We start from the raw sequence: 14286 nt of genomic DNA, 5'->3' as shown, positions 1-14286 counted from the left end.
ATTGGGACTCCAACCGTATTAGCGAGGGGGGGGGGGGAGTGAGCGAGAGAAGAGAGTGACAGCCAGTGCGTCACGCCATTCAGCAAGTGCCAGGATCGCGCAGGGTTTTTTGCGCGTCCCTCTTGCGCCGCCGCCTCCACGGCCCTTCGAATTGCTCCGCGTCCAAGCAACGCGCGGAGCCCTTCGCCTTCTCTCTCTGTGTGGTGCGAGGAGGACTTGTTGAAGCGGCAGGTCACACGGGCCGCCTGCATTTTGGCTCCTCCCGCCGCTGCTGCGCCGCTACCTGTAAAGCGCGTCGCTCTCTCGCTCGCCTCCATCTGTTCGAGGCAGCCTCCGAGAAGCGCGCAGGGCCGTTTGGGAGGAGGCGAGGGGGAGCTTGGAGAGAGCCCCGAGACCAGGCAGCAGCTTGGCCCGGCAGGAGCCGTCCGTGCTCGGCCTCCAGCCGTGAGAGGAGCCCCTTCTTCTTCTTGGGGAGCCGAAGCCGCCGCCGCCTCCTCCTCAGCGGCCGAATCACAAGGCGCCGCTTTCCTCCCGCGCGCCCGGCGAGTCTCTTACGCCAGCTGCCCGGGAAGCTGAGGCGCGCAGCAACGGCGGGCTGGGCGCGTTGCTAACGGGTGGCGAGGAGGAGGCGGCCGTGTAGCAGCAGCAGCAGCAGCAGCAGCCGAGGATGGCAGGCAAGGCGGCGGCCGCCGCAGCGACGACGCAAGCCCGGCTGGGCGAGTGGAGGAGGCTGAATTAGGAGAGAGGAAGGGGCTGGACTTGCCGGAGGGAGACGCCGAACGAGCAGGGCTGCGTGGGCTCACTCTCCGGTCGGTGGAGAGAGAGAGAGGGCGCGACTGACGAGGGGTCGCTCTCCGCCTTGGCGCTCAAATCGTGAGGCGACCAAGGGACGAATCCCGGATCTCGGCCGGGACCTGCGCGCGTCTGCCCGCCTTCTCCCCTTCGTGGCGGGCGTCGTGAGGTGCCGGCGCGAGGGGTGGCTGCTGGCTTGATTTCGGGGAGGGGGGTGGGGGGAAGGGGGAGCCGCTGATTTGGCCACCGGGAGGAGGCGGCGGCGGCGGCGCCTTTATTTCCCGCTCGGTTCCCTCGCGCCGGAATCTTGGAAGGCGGCGGCGAGGGCGCCAGAGCGAGAGGTGCCGAGCGGCGGCCGCCTGCCTGGACGTGCGCTGAGGCTCGGCTTGCGCGCCTCCCCGCCGAAGAGCAGCGCTATGGCTGGGGATGGGCTTGGCCGAGGGCGCTGGCGGCGGCAGCAGCAGCAGCGGGAGCTCCCCGGGGCCCCGGCGGCGCGCCCTGCCCGCTGTTAGCCATGGCAAATGGCAGCGGCGGCGGCGGAGGAGGCGGCGGCGGCGGCGGCTCCAGCGGCTCCAGTAGCTACTACTCGGGAGGAGGCGGCGGCGGCGGCAGCGGCGGCATTAAGATGAACAGCCCCATCAGCGCCAGCAGCAACCTGAACGCGGACTCCTCCTCGGCGCCCGCCAAGGCGATCAACGCGGTCATCATCCCCATGACCATGGAGGTCCCCTGCGACAGCGGGCAGCGCATGTGGTGGGCCTTTCTGGCCTCGTCCATGGTCACCTTTTTCGGGGGACTCTTTATTATCCTGCTCTGGAGGACCCTCAAGTACCTGTGGACCGTCTGCTGCCACTGTGGGGGCAAGGAGAAGGTAACGTTTCTCTTCCCGGGTTCTCCCGCTTGAGGGCCGCTTCACACGTTGCCTAGTGCGGGGCTGGAAGCTGAGGTCGTGCAAAGCGCGCACATCGTGTGTCTTGCAGTTGTCTTCTCCAGGGAGCTGCGAATGGCCGTGGAGTGGGGGGAAGGTGAGGGTTTACACCTGCAGAATGTGTGAAGCGGCCCTTCTATCCCTGGTGTTATTTGCAACTCATTTCAGGGAAACTTACAAATAAACTGTATGTTAAGATTGCAACCGTGCAGCTGGAGCCTTTGCGTGTTGACAGGGAAATGGGTCCCAGTGAGTTCAGAGGCTTCATTCTTGAGGGCATCTGCTTAGGAGAGCAAGTGCTTTTGAATGTCACATGCAGCTCAGTCCTTGGAAACTGCAGCCTTAGTCCCAAGTAAACTGCAAGGGATGGGAAGATTCATTTTCTTTCCTTCACTTCTTTTAGTCCTTTCTGATTTACTGTGTCCCTTCTCCATGTTTTCCCCATGCTCCTTTGTTTACTATTCTCTTCATTTCCCCCTTCCATTTTCCCTTTCTTCCTCTTCTGATACTGTTTTCCATATATTGAGTTTTAGCGTTAATAGAAGTCATAGTAACATCAAAGGTTTATTGTTACTCTAACACAATGACAGTAATTCAACCTCCTGCCTTCTAACCATCATCAGTTCAGCAAGAGTTCTTGTGTGTTTGCTGCCCCAGGTTGCCTCTTGCTTCTTTGGTACTAGGAGAGCAGTGGGCCTTTGTTGTTGTTGCTGCATGAAAAGTTAAATAAATCCCCAAAAGGCAATAGCCTCAGATTCTGGATAAAATTGTGTCGGCCAGCAGTTCAGTAGTGGTCATGGGTGAGCTGAGGTTCAAAGCTTGAGACTTCTTTTGTCTGAAGTGGACAGGGAGTCTTCAGAGCAGTGGTGGTGGTTCCTCTTTTCCTTGTTGAATGATGGCTTCAGCTACTCCTCCCCACCTCACAGGCTGAGAAGGAAACGTTCCTTGGCAGTAATAAACTTGCTACCCAATTTGCTCTATTATTGCTGCCAGGTCTCTCTTGCACTCCGATGGGTTTGACTTTCTAACGGCAAGTACTGTCGATTTTGCTATGTCCAAATCACATTTTGTTTGGTTTAGCCATAGGTGGTAACAAATCAATGGATAAACTAGCTAACAACATGGATTCGGTGGCCCCCAAAGTTACAAATGGTAACTCAGAATATGTATAATCCAATTCAAGAGTTTTACTGCCCATTCATGTTAGATCTAATGACAGTGAATGCGTTTTGGTGAGGAAAGGGGGAATTCGGGATTTGCCATTTGCAATACTTGCCACAAGTGATGGCAGACTGTGAAAATAGATGTAAACAGAACACAAAGAAGACATTTAAATGGGTGAATATTCCTGAAACAATCACACACTGCCCACCCCTTCTCGTTCACCCCTGTTTCTTCCCATTTAATCAAAATCTTGCTCCCTGTAAGGTCAGAATTCAAACTGAGCCACTCTGTATGGCTCTTTCCCGCCTTCTTTGTAAGCAGAATCCATGTGGAATTGTCATCTGCCATGGAGGGAGAATCCCATAAGCACTGTAGAGGCAGAAACATTATAGCTTGCCAGAAGTATTGTTGTGGAAGAGACCTGGCCACATTGCCCCCCTTAAGGTGACTGCTGAAAACTGTCAAGTAAAATAACTGAGCAATAGGTGGTGGGAGGAAACAGGTCTGAATCTACACACAAATGTCGATGGAGCCAGGATTTTGAGATCTCACCCTCTCTGAAATCCATGGGATCCTTGCCCATTGCATTCCATTAACTCAAGACATTTGGGATTTCGGCTGTCCGAAAACACATTTTGGGCAGAATCCTGTGAGGAGTTACTTCCATGCAAGCTCCGTTGAAAGAAGCAGAGAGCTACAGAGGAGCGAAGGCTTCCCACAGGATTGTGCTGATTGATTTCAGTGGGCCGAATATTTTGTGGTCTCTCCAGTTACTTTGGGTGCAAGCCCCCCATTGATTTCAATGGAATTTACTTCTGCATTTGTGTGTTATGCTCCCATACTTGGGCTACAGCCGACCTAGGATTGGTCTTGGAAATATTGTCCCTGATCCAGAGGAAGCTTCTCACTCCTGAGACCCACTGAAATGGCAGCTCACAACTAACTTGTGCTGTTGATTTCAGTGGGACGGAAGCACAACTAGGACTGCAGTCCTAAACCACACTTATTAGGGAGGAAGCGCATGGAACACAGTGATTATTAGCTTTCTGTAGACTTGCAAAGGATTGCTATGTAAATTTCTCTGGACTGGGTCAGTCAGTGGCTATCCTGTGCATAGTTGGGTTACTCCTATCCCATTGACTTTGGTAGGATTTAAGCAGCCTCATTTTGTTCAGGATTGTAGCCCTAGTCCCATGATGTACAGACACCGCCTCTAGAGCCCTCTGCCCTCCACTTGAGCAAAAGAAGTCCCATACCACTTACGCAAAACAAGCCATACTGAGCCATGAGCTACAGTGAGCAAGTCAGCCAGCCGCTGCGTTTTGCTGCCCGACTCCATCTCCTGCTCACTGGCTGTAGGTCTCTGCTGCTGTGAGACTAGAAGTAAAAAAATAAGACTGGAAAACCAACACCTGCAGAAAATCCACACCTCTCACCAATGTTTCATGTGTTATACCAGTGATGCAGAACCTTTGGCCCTCTGGATGTTGCTTAACTACAGCTCCCATCAGCCTCTGCAAGCATTGCCAATGGCCGGGGGTGATTGGAGTTTCAGTTCAGCAACATGTGGAGGGCCAAAGGTTCTCCATCAAATCTGGCAAATGATGGAACATGGTATAAGCAAGATTTCTTGGTTCGTGCTACTTCTGTTCCCCGTACACCTGAGGGCGATGGGGGCGACCACTGCTGAAAGGTGAAATGATAACAAAGTTGTCTCAAGGCAGCTTATTTTTCATATATATTTGTGTGAACCTGTTGACTTGGCTAATCGTTATCCTTCTGCATTGGTGACACTCTCTTGGTTGTCCCTCCCTGGGTCCATTAGCACATGCATGCCATTGCCAGATGTGCAGCTCGGCATGTGAATGGACTCAGTTGCATTTGAGATGTGAAACGTCTCCTTTCTCATCAAGTGATGAGCAGATATGTGTGAATCAGCCCAGTGAATGTGAGCAGCGCCAACCCTGCCATCTCCCTTCCTCCTCAACCTTTAGAGGCCCACTAAAACCTGGAGCATGTCAGCTTTGGCAAAACATCCATCAAGAAAAAGCTCAAGAGGGACGTCTCAGGGAAGCAAAGTGTTGCCTCTTCACTGCCAACTTCCTGTAAAGGGATGACTCGACTCTTGCTAAGGACTTTAACATCATGCCAACTTTTTCGTTCTCACCCCCCTCCCACTTCCCCTTTGCTTAATACATAGCCTGATGAAGATTTCTGGAGAACTCAAAACCTTGATTGTTATTTTGTGATGCTTGGGTAGGTCCTAATAAATATATTTCCCCACTGTGGATTTGAGATTCTTGTCAAGGCAAACAGTGAAGCCAACAGCCATTTCCTGCTCAGTGGGATTACTCCAAACGATGTGTAATGTGGCTTACAGCTGCCTTGTTAGGATTTCCCCTTCCAGTTTTATGTATAGCTACCCAGAAGGTAAAATATGCTTCAAATGCCATCCCATTTTGAAGGTTAGGAAACAGAGTATAATGAGGATCCCCACCCACCCACCCCAGTCCTTGTAAGAATGCTTTTAAGCTAAAACAGTGTTAATGCTCTATATTTGCTAACGTGGCATCTGACAGGCTATTTGGACCCTCCAAAATAGGCCAGCAGCTGGAGTTTCTCCCTTCCCCTTTTCACATTTTTCGGATTACGAATGGAAGAATAGATCTGCTTCAGCTATTCCTGGCACCCAGCTACACAAAAAGCACCCAAACCTTTTAAATATATATGGTTGCTAGGTTGCTGTCATGATTTGACATTCAGCTATCGGCTTCCCCTCCATCCCCCAAGATATGGCATAACCTGGCTGGGCAAACGTGGATTCATTTTTATTTTTAATTTGAAAGTGGTGATGAAGTAGGGATGTATGTGTCTCTGTGTGATGACAGAAATAACACTGCTATGCTGAGAATTATGAATGCAACCTTGAGAAAGTTAGGTGCATCTAAATCCCATCAAAATAGGTGGGGGATCAAGTATGCTTTATGCATTGCATCTTGTGCAATTACTTACTAATTTCTGAATTGGTTTTTTTTTTGGGGGGGGGGAGGGTGTAGTTAGGTCATAGAATGCTCAGAGTTTCCTAAAAGCACCTGTGATCTTCCAGCAGACGAATTGCTATCATTTCAAACTGGTTTTACTCTGGAAAGGATGCTATCATAAGCTATGGGGTAATTTGAAGCTTTAAAATTCATTTTGACTTGCTAAGTAAATAACGGCAATAGCCTTTTCCTGCTGAAGAGATTCTTTTTGTGGAGGGGAAATGGAAATGTGAGTTTTTGGAAAGGAAGATTTGTTGGGGCTGTAACACTCGTCTCTATTTATATGATGACAAATGTATATTTTTGAAGAGAACTGGCTCCTCAGAAAGGAAAGCCAAATAGCTAGATAGGTCTGAAGGAGTTCTCTCTCTCTCTCTCTCTCTCTCTCTCTCTCTCTCTCTCTCTATGTTCAAAGGTAAAGGTAATGGGATTGCGGCGTTCATCTCACTTTATTGGCCGAGGGAGCCGGCGTACAGCTCCCGGGTCATGTGGCCAGCATGACTAAGCCACTTCTGGCGAACCAGAGCAGCACACGGAAACGCCGTTTAGCTTCCCACCGCAGTGGTACCTATTTACAGTATCTACTTGCACTTTGATGTGCTTTCAAACTGCTAGGTTGGCAGGAGCAGGGACCGAGCAACAGGAGCTCACCCTGTCATGGGGATTCGAACTGCCGACCTTTTGATCGGCAAGCCCTAGGCTCTGTGGTTTAACTCACAGCGCCACCCGCGTCCCTCTCTCTATGTTTATATATATTAATAAATATATTCAAGTGCTGTCCTTTGTTTGTTGCAAGAAACATATTTAAGGAAGTCCAGAAGTCAACAAATACCCATAAATTGTTTGGAGATGATTATCAGCACTACCTATATTTCCTTTGAGCACCTGATCCCAAAGTTACAGAACTGGACAAAGTACCTATAGTTCTTCTGTGGGTTGCCAGGTCATCCTGCCAGGTCATCCTTGTGGACTCAGTTGTAGGATCAAGTTTCCACCCTTTGAATGTCCAGCAGTATTAGCAATTTCTAGAGCCAGAGTGGGCTCTAAGTTATATGCCCCACTTGCCCAGGCAGTTAACCCTGCAGCATCTCTCAAAGAGTCGTTGATAAATCTGGAGAGTCACACATCTCCACTTTATCTCATTCACTATCAGTAGTACAGGGTGGCTGAATTGTGCTTTACTGTGCTGTGCTTAAAGTCCAAGAGAAACTGCAGAGATGGCACTCCTCCTGGCATGCTGCCCTTCCTAAGCCCCTGAGCAAGCTAATAGCTGACACTTCATAAACTGTCTTTGAAAAGAAACCTTCTCATTCAAAACTGAAAGCACATATTGCGCAGTCAAACATTATTTTTGAACATGCCATATATTGTTGATGTTTCCTGGCCAGGTTGTATATTGTGTAGGTTTCCTTACTGCCTTTCTCTAGCTAATATTACTGACATTGAAAGGCCTATGTGTTCTTCTGGTCTGTTGTTTTAAATATACATTTCATATCATTAAAATGTGTCCCTTGGTTGAGTAATTGTACACATTTACAAAATACATGGCTGTTGGGTTGTCTTCATATCACCAAAACTTGATTTGTTTTCTTCTTCTTCTAACTCTCCTTCGCCACTGTTCAGCAACATGAGCTTCAGACCAGTATTGGTTGCAGAATGCCTAGTATGCTTTCATGCATTCAGTTTCCTCTCTTGTGAGAGCTCTTTTCTCTAATTTTCTGAATGCTCCATCTTCTCAATATGTTAGAAAGCCCCAACCAGGGCCCTTTAACATTAGGCAAATTGAGGCATGCACCTCTGGCAGTGTTTTGGGGTGTCATTAAAAATCAGGAAATTATATTATTTCATTTATTGTTGTTGTATTTTTTTTGGCCATTAAAGGGGCTACACAAATCCCCGCTTATTTGATTTTCTGCCTTGTTACTGCCCAAATAACTTGTTTAGCTGTGCATACTTTGCACCTTAAGGTTTCTGATGCCATGGTATAATGGAAAGGGAAGAAAGGGAGGAGGGGTAAGGTTTATTTCCAACAGGGGATGGAACAAAGCAAAAACTTTCACTATATTTAGGAACGGTTGGCCCTCCAATGTGTGAAAGGAAATACAAAGTAGGTGAAACAAAAAATAAAAATAAATAAGATTGCTCACTCCTGGGTGACACCCCTTGCTTTCAATCCCACACATCTTAGTTATGTGAGGGTTGGTTTCCGCCGTGTGGAGAAATGATTTTATGCCTGGGAGCAAACAAATTCAGATCTGTGAGTGTCTGTCTGGCAGAGGGTAGAGGAAAGCAAGTGGGAGATTTTCAAAGACACCTGGATTTTCTAAACAGAGTTGTACTTTTAAGGGTATATGTTGGGGCAGGGAGCATATTCAACAATACAAACCTCTTTATAAGCTTTATATTAATGTAACTATCATGGCTCCCTCTACAGAATTTCCCCAACAATTCCTGGAGAGGTGCTAATAATTCCGTGGTGTTGTAGTAGTTGCAGTTTTTGTCATTAGTTAGTTAGTGTCACCCTTCATCTTTAGATCTCAGGGGGGTTCACAGCATAAAAAAATACGTGATAAAAACAGCTCTCATAATCCCCAGGCAGTATGTGCCTAATGGTCAGGGATGATAGAAACTGCCGTCTGAAACATCTGGAGGGCAGCAGGTGGAGGAAAGCTGACTGGGATTTAAGGCACTGCTTCCATACAAGAGGAAGAAGCAGATCAGCCAAAGAAGACCCACATTATCCATTGCTGAGCTGCACCATTTCAGATTGCGAGTGTGTCTGTGGGAAGATGTCAAATGCTTGAATCTCTCCCACATAAAATTCTCCTCCTTGCAAATCACACAAATGAACATACTAGAGAGAAAAAAGAAAGAGAGAAGTTCTGGCCATTTCCCTGGCAAAGCATGCTGGTATTGTATACAGTGTGGGTTTTTATATTATTATTAAAGGAGGCATCATTTTGAACATAAGGGCCTAGTTCCCATGACTTTATTCTCACTGCATGCTGCATCTGGAGATTAGTAGTTGATTAATCTTCCCCTGTTTGCTTTTACTAAATACAGCTATAGTGAGGGAAAGGAACTGCTAATTGGACTTCACATGCAACCTGGAGGCATTTTAACACTTCCCTCCCTGCACTGTTGTCCCAATCCCTTCCCTCCTCACCCATTTATTACATTTTGCTGGTGGGTGGAATGCAGTTGCCTGCATTATCATTTCTTCTCAAATAGCAGCTTGGGGGTATGTGGTTTAGACTGGCACAATAGGATGGGGAAACAGAGTTGAAAATCCCTAAGCCACTTCCCTGTTCAAATTAGCAGCCTCTCTTTCCTTGTGGCTGCATTAAGTTTAAGGATAGACAGAAGATAAACCATTGGTGTGGTATAACATGTAGTTTGGTTCTCACTGAGAGGTGATAAACCTTTGTCTGGAAGTACCACTTCAAACTGCAGGTGGGAGCTCACATAACTGAGCGTTCCTTCCTACAAAAGCAAAAAAGAAACCCAAATTTTTCTTGAACATTTAAAAAACAACAATTAGTATGTTGGGGAGGGGGGAAGAATCTACACAGCCATTCTATGTGCAGGGGCCCCCTACCCCTTGTATAGAGAAGTATTCAATTGTTTGAATCCCTACTTGTAGCTGGGTTAGGGTTAGTCAGCAGAGCAGAGTAATATATATATAACTAGTGATTTCTCTATTAAAGATAAGAATTGAATGATTAATGTCAGTTTTTAAAAGTACAGTATAACTGTGCAATTTTAAGATGTACTGGTTGCTTGTATGATCTAGGGAGAGATATGTATTGTGTTTGATGTTCTTCCCTTAACTTGGGTCCTGGTTTGTATCTAAAAATGGGGGGGAAATATTGGGGAATTAGATGAATTCTTATTCATGGGTTGTTGCTCATGACATTGCGATATAAAGTGTATAAATGCAAGGAATAGCATATCAGATGGCCCATAATCATTCTAATTGTGAGCTTGGGTGATCACATGATCACCCAGGCTGAAGGCAGCCCTGTTTTGGGAAGCTTTTAATGTTTAATAGATTATTGTATTTTAATATTCTTTTGAAAGCTGCCCATAGTGGCTGGGGAAACCCAGCCAGGTGGGCGGGGTATAAATAAATTACTACTACTACTACTACTACTATTATTATTATTATTATTATTATTATCTGTTTGGAAGCAAAACAGGACTACCCAAAAGTAAGCAAATGGTTTCTACCTGGGTATCATTGGTATGCAGAAGTACACACACCTGTAAATTAAAAGAAAAATAAATTTTACCCCAAAGGACTTATGCACTGGCAGGATTTACAGAAAACTGATGGCGGTGGATTGAAGAGATAAGAAAACAGTAGATTAACTTGCCTCTACTGTCATGCCAGAAGCGGCTTAGTCATGCTGGCCACATGACCCGGAAGCTGTACGCCAGCTCCCTCGGCCAGTAAAGCGAGATGAGCGCCGCAACCCCAGTCGTCCCTTTACCCTTTACCTTTACTGTCATGCCACAACTTCCCCTTACTGTGTAGTAATCAAATGCTCAGGTTCACAACTAGTTGTCAGCCCTAAATCTGATCCCACTAATATAGCACAGCAGAGGAAAGGCCTCAAGGTGGGAGGGAAAGGGGGAAAGCCCCCTCCTCACATTCCAGGCATGTGGTTGAAGGTCCCATAAAACACTGCCCGTTTGTACTATTTATGTTCATTCTGCACTGTGGAGTTGGACGTTTTGGCATTGGAAGGAGATGTCTGCGGTTACTGGTTGATTCCATAATCGTCTGAATTTCTTGTGATGTTTCCAGCAGGTCTGTTTGCACTGCACCTTCAGAACCCAGGTCAGGGTGACCTGAGGCGCACCTGACTCTGCTTGTGGCTTGGACCTGCAATGTCCTGGAGTCTTTCCAGTCTTCTGGATAATGTTGGCGGCATCTGGAGTTGATCCAACGTTGCCTTGCTTCAACCAGGCTGTGGGCACAATAAGGTGCTAAAGCCCCACCCTTACCTTAAGTCACTTGATAGCAGTTAACCATTGAAATGGCATGGACACAGTTTGCCCTTATGTAGTAAAGCCCAATACCTTGGCTTGAAGATTGTTTATTTACTTATATCGCAGACCCTCCAAGTGTCCCTGTTTTCCAGGGACAGTTCCTGCGTTGCAGAAGATGTCTGGGTTTATGTTTTGAACTTGGAATACCCTGCTTTTCCTTAGGATGTTATCCCTATTTTAATTGGAGAAATGTTGGAGGGTATGGAGTTACCCAACCTGCCACCCGTATATAGGGATTTGTTTTCATAGTTAATGTTTTATTATGGTTTTATGTATGTTGCAAGCCACCCAGAATGACTGGGACAACCCAGTCAGATGGGCAGGGTATAATAATAATTATAATTATTTGAATAGGACATCCTTATTTTCACTGGAGAAATGTTGGGCAGCATGATATTGGGGTTGGGGGATATGTGGCCCTCCAAAGGTGGCTAAACTACAACTCCCATCATTGTGAGCATTGACTGGGGATGCAGCTGATTGGAACTAGAATCCAGCTACATTTTATTTGTTTTTTGCAGGGAGGAAAAACTTTGGCTGTGTGGTAATCTTGTTGTTCCCCTTGTGTTCCCCTTGCTGGATGCATGTTAGAAGAGTACTTATCTGTGGCCCTCTTGATGTTATTGGACTACAACTCCCATCATCACCGGCAATTTGCCATTGTGGTTGGGCCTGATGAGAGTTTGTCCAACAATATCTAGAGGCTGGTCCATTAGGGTGAATGGGGCACTATCCCACCAGCTTCAGTCAGGCTCCACCTGCCTGTCTTCTTAAAACCAGTTGGGGTTTGGGGTGGCACTGGTTGTCAGCTTCTTCCCCCTTAGTCTCTGTGTTGCCCCTTGCAGAACTCAGCAGGGAAGAGGATGGCTCTTTCTGTCATTGGCTCTGGTGCCCCCTACAGTTGGGCACCCTGCTTTCTAGTCTTAATGGGCAACAGCCACCACTGTTTGGAGGGCCCCAGATTCCCCATCCCAGGCTTATCACATCTTCCTTTTCTGTCAGCACAGGCTAAATAGTACTACAGCTGAATCAAACAGCAAAGCAGGTGAGGATTGTGCATGGCAGTGCCCCTCTTGAATTTGGTGTGATGTGGCAACATGAGAACGGGCCTTTTCTGTGGTGGCTTCCTGACCATGGAATGCTCTTCCCCGGGAGGCTCACCAGGCGCCATCATTACATATCTTTGGTCACCAGGCAAGAACATTTCTCTTTACTCAGGCCTTTGACCACTATATAACATAAAGGTAAAGGGACCCCTGACCATTAGGTCCAGTCATGGCCGACTCTGGGGTTGTGGCGCTCATCTCGCTTTATTGGCCGAGGGAGCCGGCGTACAACTTCCGGGTCATGTGGCCAGCATGACTAAGCTGCTTCTGGCGAACCAGAGCAGCACATGGAAACGGCGTTTACCTTCCCGCTGGAGCGGTACCTATTTATCGACTTGCGCTTTGATGTGCTTTGGAACTGCTAGGTTGGCAGGAGCAGGGACCGAGCAACAGGAGCTCACCCTGTCACGGGGATTTGAACCGCCGACCTTCTGATCGGCAAGTCCTAGGCTCTGTGGTTTAACCCACAGCGCCACCTGCGTCCCTATTAAATAACATAGGGCCTGTTAAAGGTAATGGGGGCAGTTATTATGATTATTTTATTATTACTCTGCCTATTACTATGCTTTGTATAATTTTTTTATGCTCTGTAAAATGTTTTTAATGTTGTAAATCACCCTGGGATCTTTTGATAAAGGGTAATATATAAATTTTGTACTACTACTAATAATAGACAGTTTATTAAGTCATTTATTATATTTATGTATTTAACACATTACTTTTTTTTTAAAAAAAGAAATGTATCAAGGACTGGGTTCTTTATTGACCTATCAGATTTTATGCTATGCCAGCCTTGTGAATCGTAGAAGACCACCTGTATTGCTATCCAAAGTAGAACGGAGATTCTCTCCACTATGAATGTTGGAAGGTGGCCAGCAAGCTTGCAGCTAGACATTTTGGGGCACTTTGGGGAGATCCCTTGTCAGTCAATGTGAAGCAGCAAAAACCTAAATTGGATACATTTACAGTCTTTCAGAGTGCAAACCGATCTCAAAAGTAAGTCTCATGGACGGCTCGGTATAGAATTGCAGCTTAAATGTATCGATAGAACCTGAATTAGATTTCAAGTACCAGGTGTCAAAACGCATGCTCAGGTGCCCTAGGGTGACTGATCACTGGCTGGGCATCCATTTTCTCCTCCCGTTTCCCCCTTCCTTTACCTGAGGCAAATTCATTGTTTCCAGTGGACTCACAGTGCACTAATGTTGACCTAGCTCCAGATTTTCCCATCCCCTGGTCATATTTTGTTGCTGCTGAAGTTAAGGAAGAAAGGAAAACTAACACTGAAGAAGGGTAAAGACAAAGTTTATTTAACCCAGAGAGATAATCGTAGAGTTGGAAGGCCTGAGGGTCTTCTAGTCCTCCATTTCAGGAATATCAACTAGATCATACATGACAGATGGCTATCCAACCTCTGCTTAAAAACCTCCAGGGAAGAAGCATCTACCTCTTGTGAGACTGATCAAACAGATATTACTGTCAGAAAGTTTGTCCTGATATTTAGTCAGAATCTCAGTTCTTGTAACTTGAAACCATTGGTTTGGGTCCTGGTCTCTGGAGCAGGACAAAACAAGCTTGTTCCATCCTCCATATGACAGCCCTTTAGATAGGATATGTTGTCATTGGTGCATATATATAGAGAGAGGGGGGCAGAACTATCAAGAGAGCCACCTCTGCAGATCTCAACACCCGAGAGAGTCTGTAGGAAGGAAACAGTATTTCAGATATTGGGGACCTCAGTTGGATTTGGAAGGATGGTGGGCTTTTATGAAAATAAGTTCAGTCAATGAAGGGTTAATTTTATTCAGGCCCAGAACAAGCTCATAGAATTGAAGAGTTGGAAGGGAACCTCAGGTCATCCCTGCAATACAGGTATCTTTTGCTCCATGTGAGGCTCGAACACACGACCCTGAGATCTACCGACTGAGCTGCTCTATTGACTGATCTCTACTGACTGAGCTGGCCTTTCCTTGCAACTTCCCCTCTCCCGTCCCTTGAAAGGCATTTGGGTGACTGCATATTTTCTCTTATATCACACTTTCATGTGGAGAGAGAGGGAGAGAGACATGAAAATTGAGGAAGGCAGTCTAGTATATTTCTATTTTCTCACTGGCTTTGACTCTGGAGGCCAGCAGTACCCTTAAATGCATGAGGCTTAATATAGAATCTCTCCAAGTGCCAGTGGGCATCATGCACATTT

General features: G+C 46.8%; 1 protein-coding gene across 15 annotated transcripts in view; it reads left to right on the top strand.

Moving 5' to 3' along the window:
- Positions 1-316: 316 nt before the first annotated feature.
- KCNMA1 (potassium calcium-activated channel subfamily M alpha 1) overlaps positions 317-14286 on the top strand; it is a 557989-nt gene continuing 544019 nt past the window's right edge. For 3 of the 15 annotated variants that reach the window (XM_083502379.1, XM_083502380.1, XM_083502372.1), the window contains exon 1: positions 322-1663. In XM_083502379.1, the coding sequence (XP_083358505.1) occupies positions 1307-1663 (357 nt within the window). In that variant the 5' untranslated portion in view covers positions 322-1306. Of the gene's footprint in view, positions 1664-14286 lie in introns of all 15 variants that reach the window. The other 12 variants (XM_083502385.1, XM_083502384.1, XM_083502374.1 and 9 more) reach the window with 9 other exon arrangements.

The sequence above is a fragment of the Podarcis liolepis genome, assembly GCF_965112155.1.
Source record: "Podarcis liolepis genome assembly, chromosome: 5".
Lineage (NCBI taxonomy): Eukaryota > Metazoa > Chordata > Lepidosauria > Squamata > Lacertidae > Podarcis > Podarcis liolepis.
This window is presented reverse-complemented; position numbering and strand designations above follow the sequence as displayed.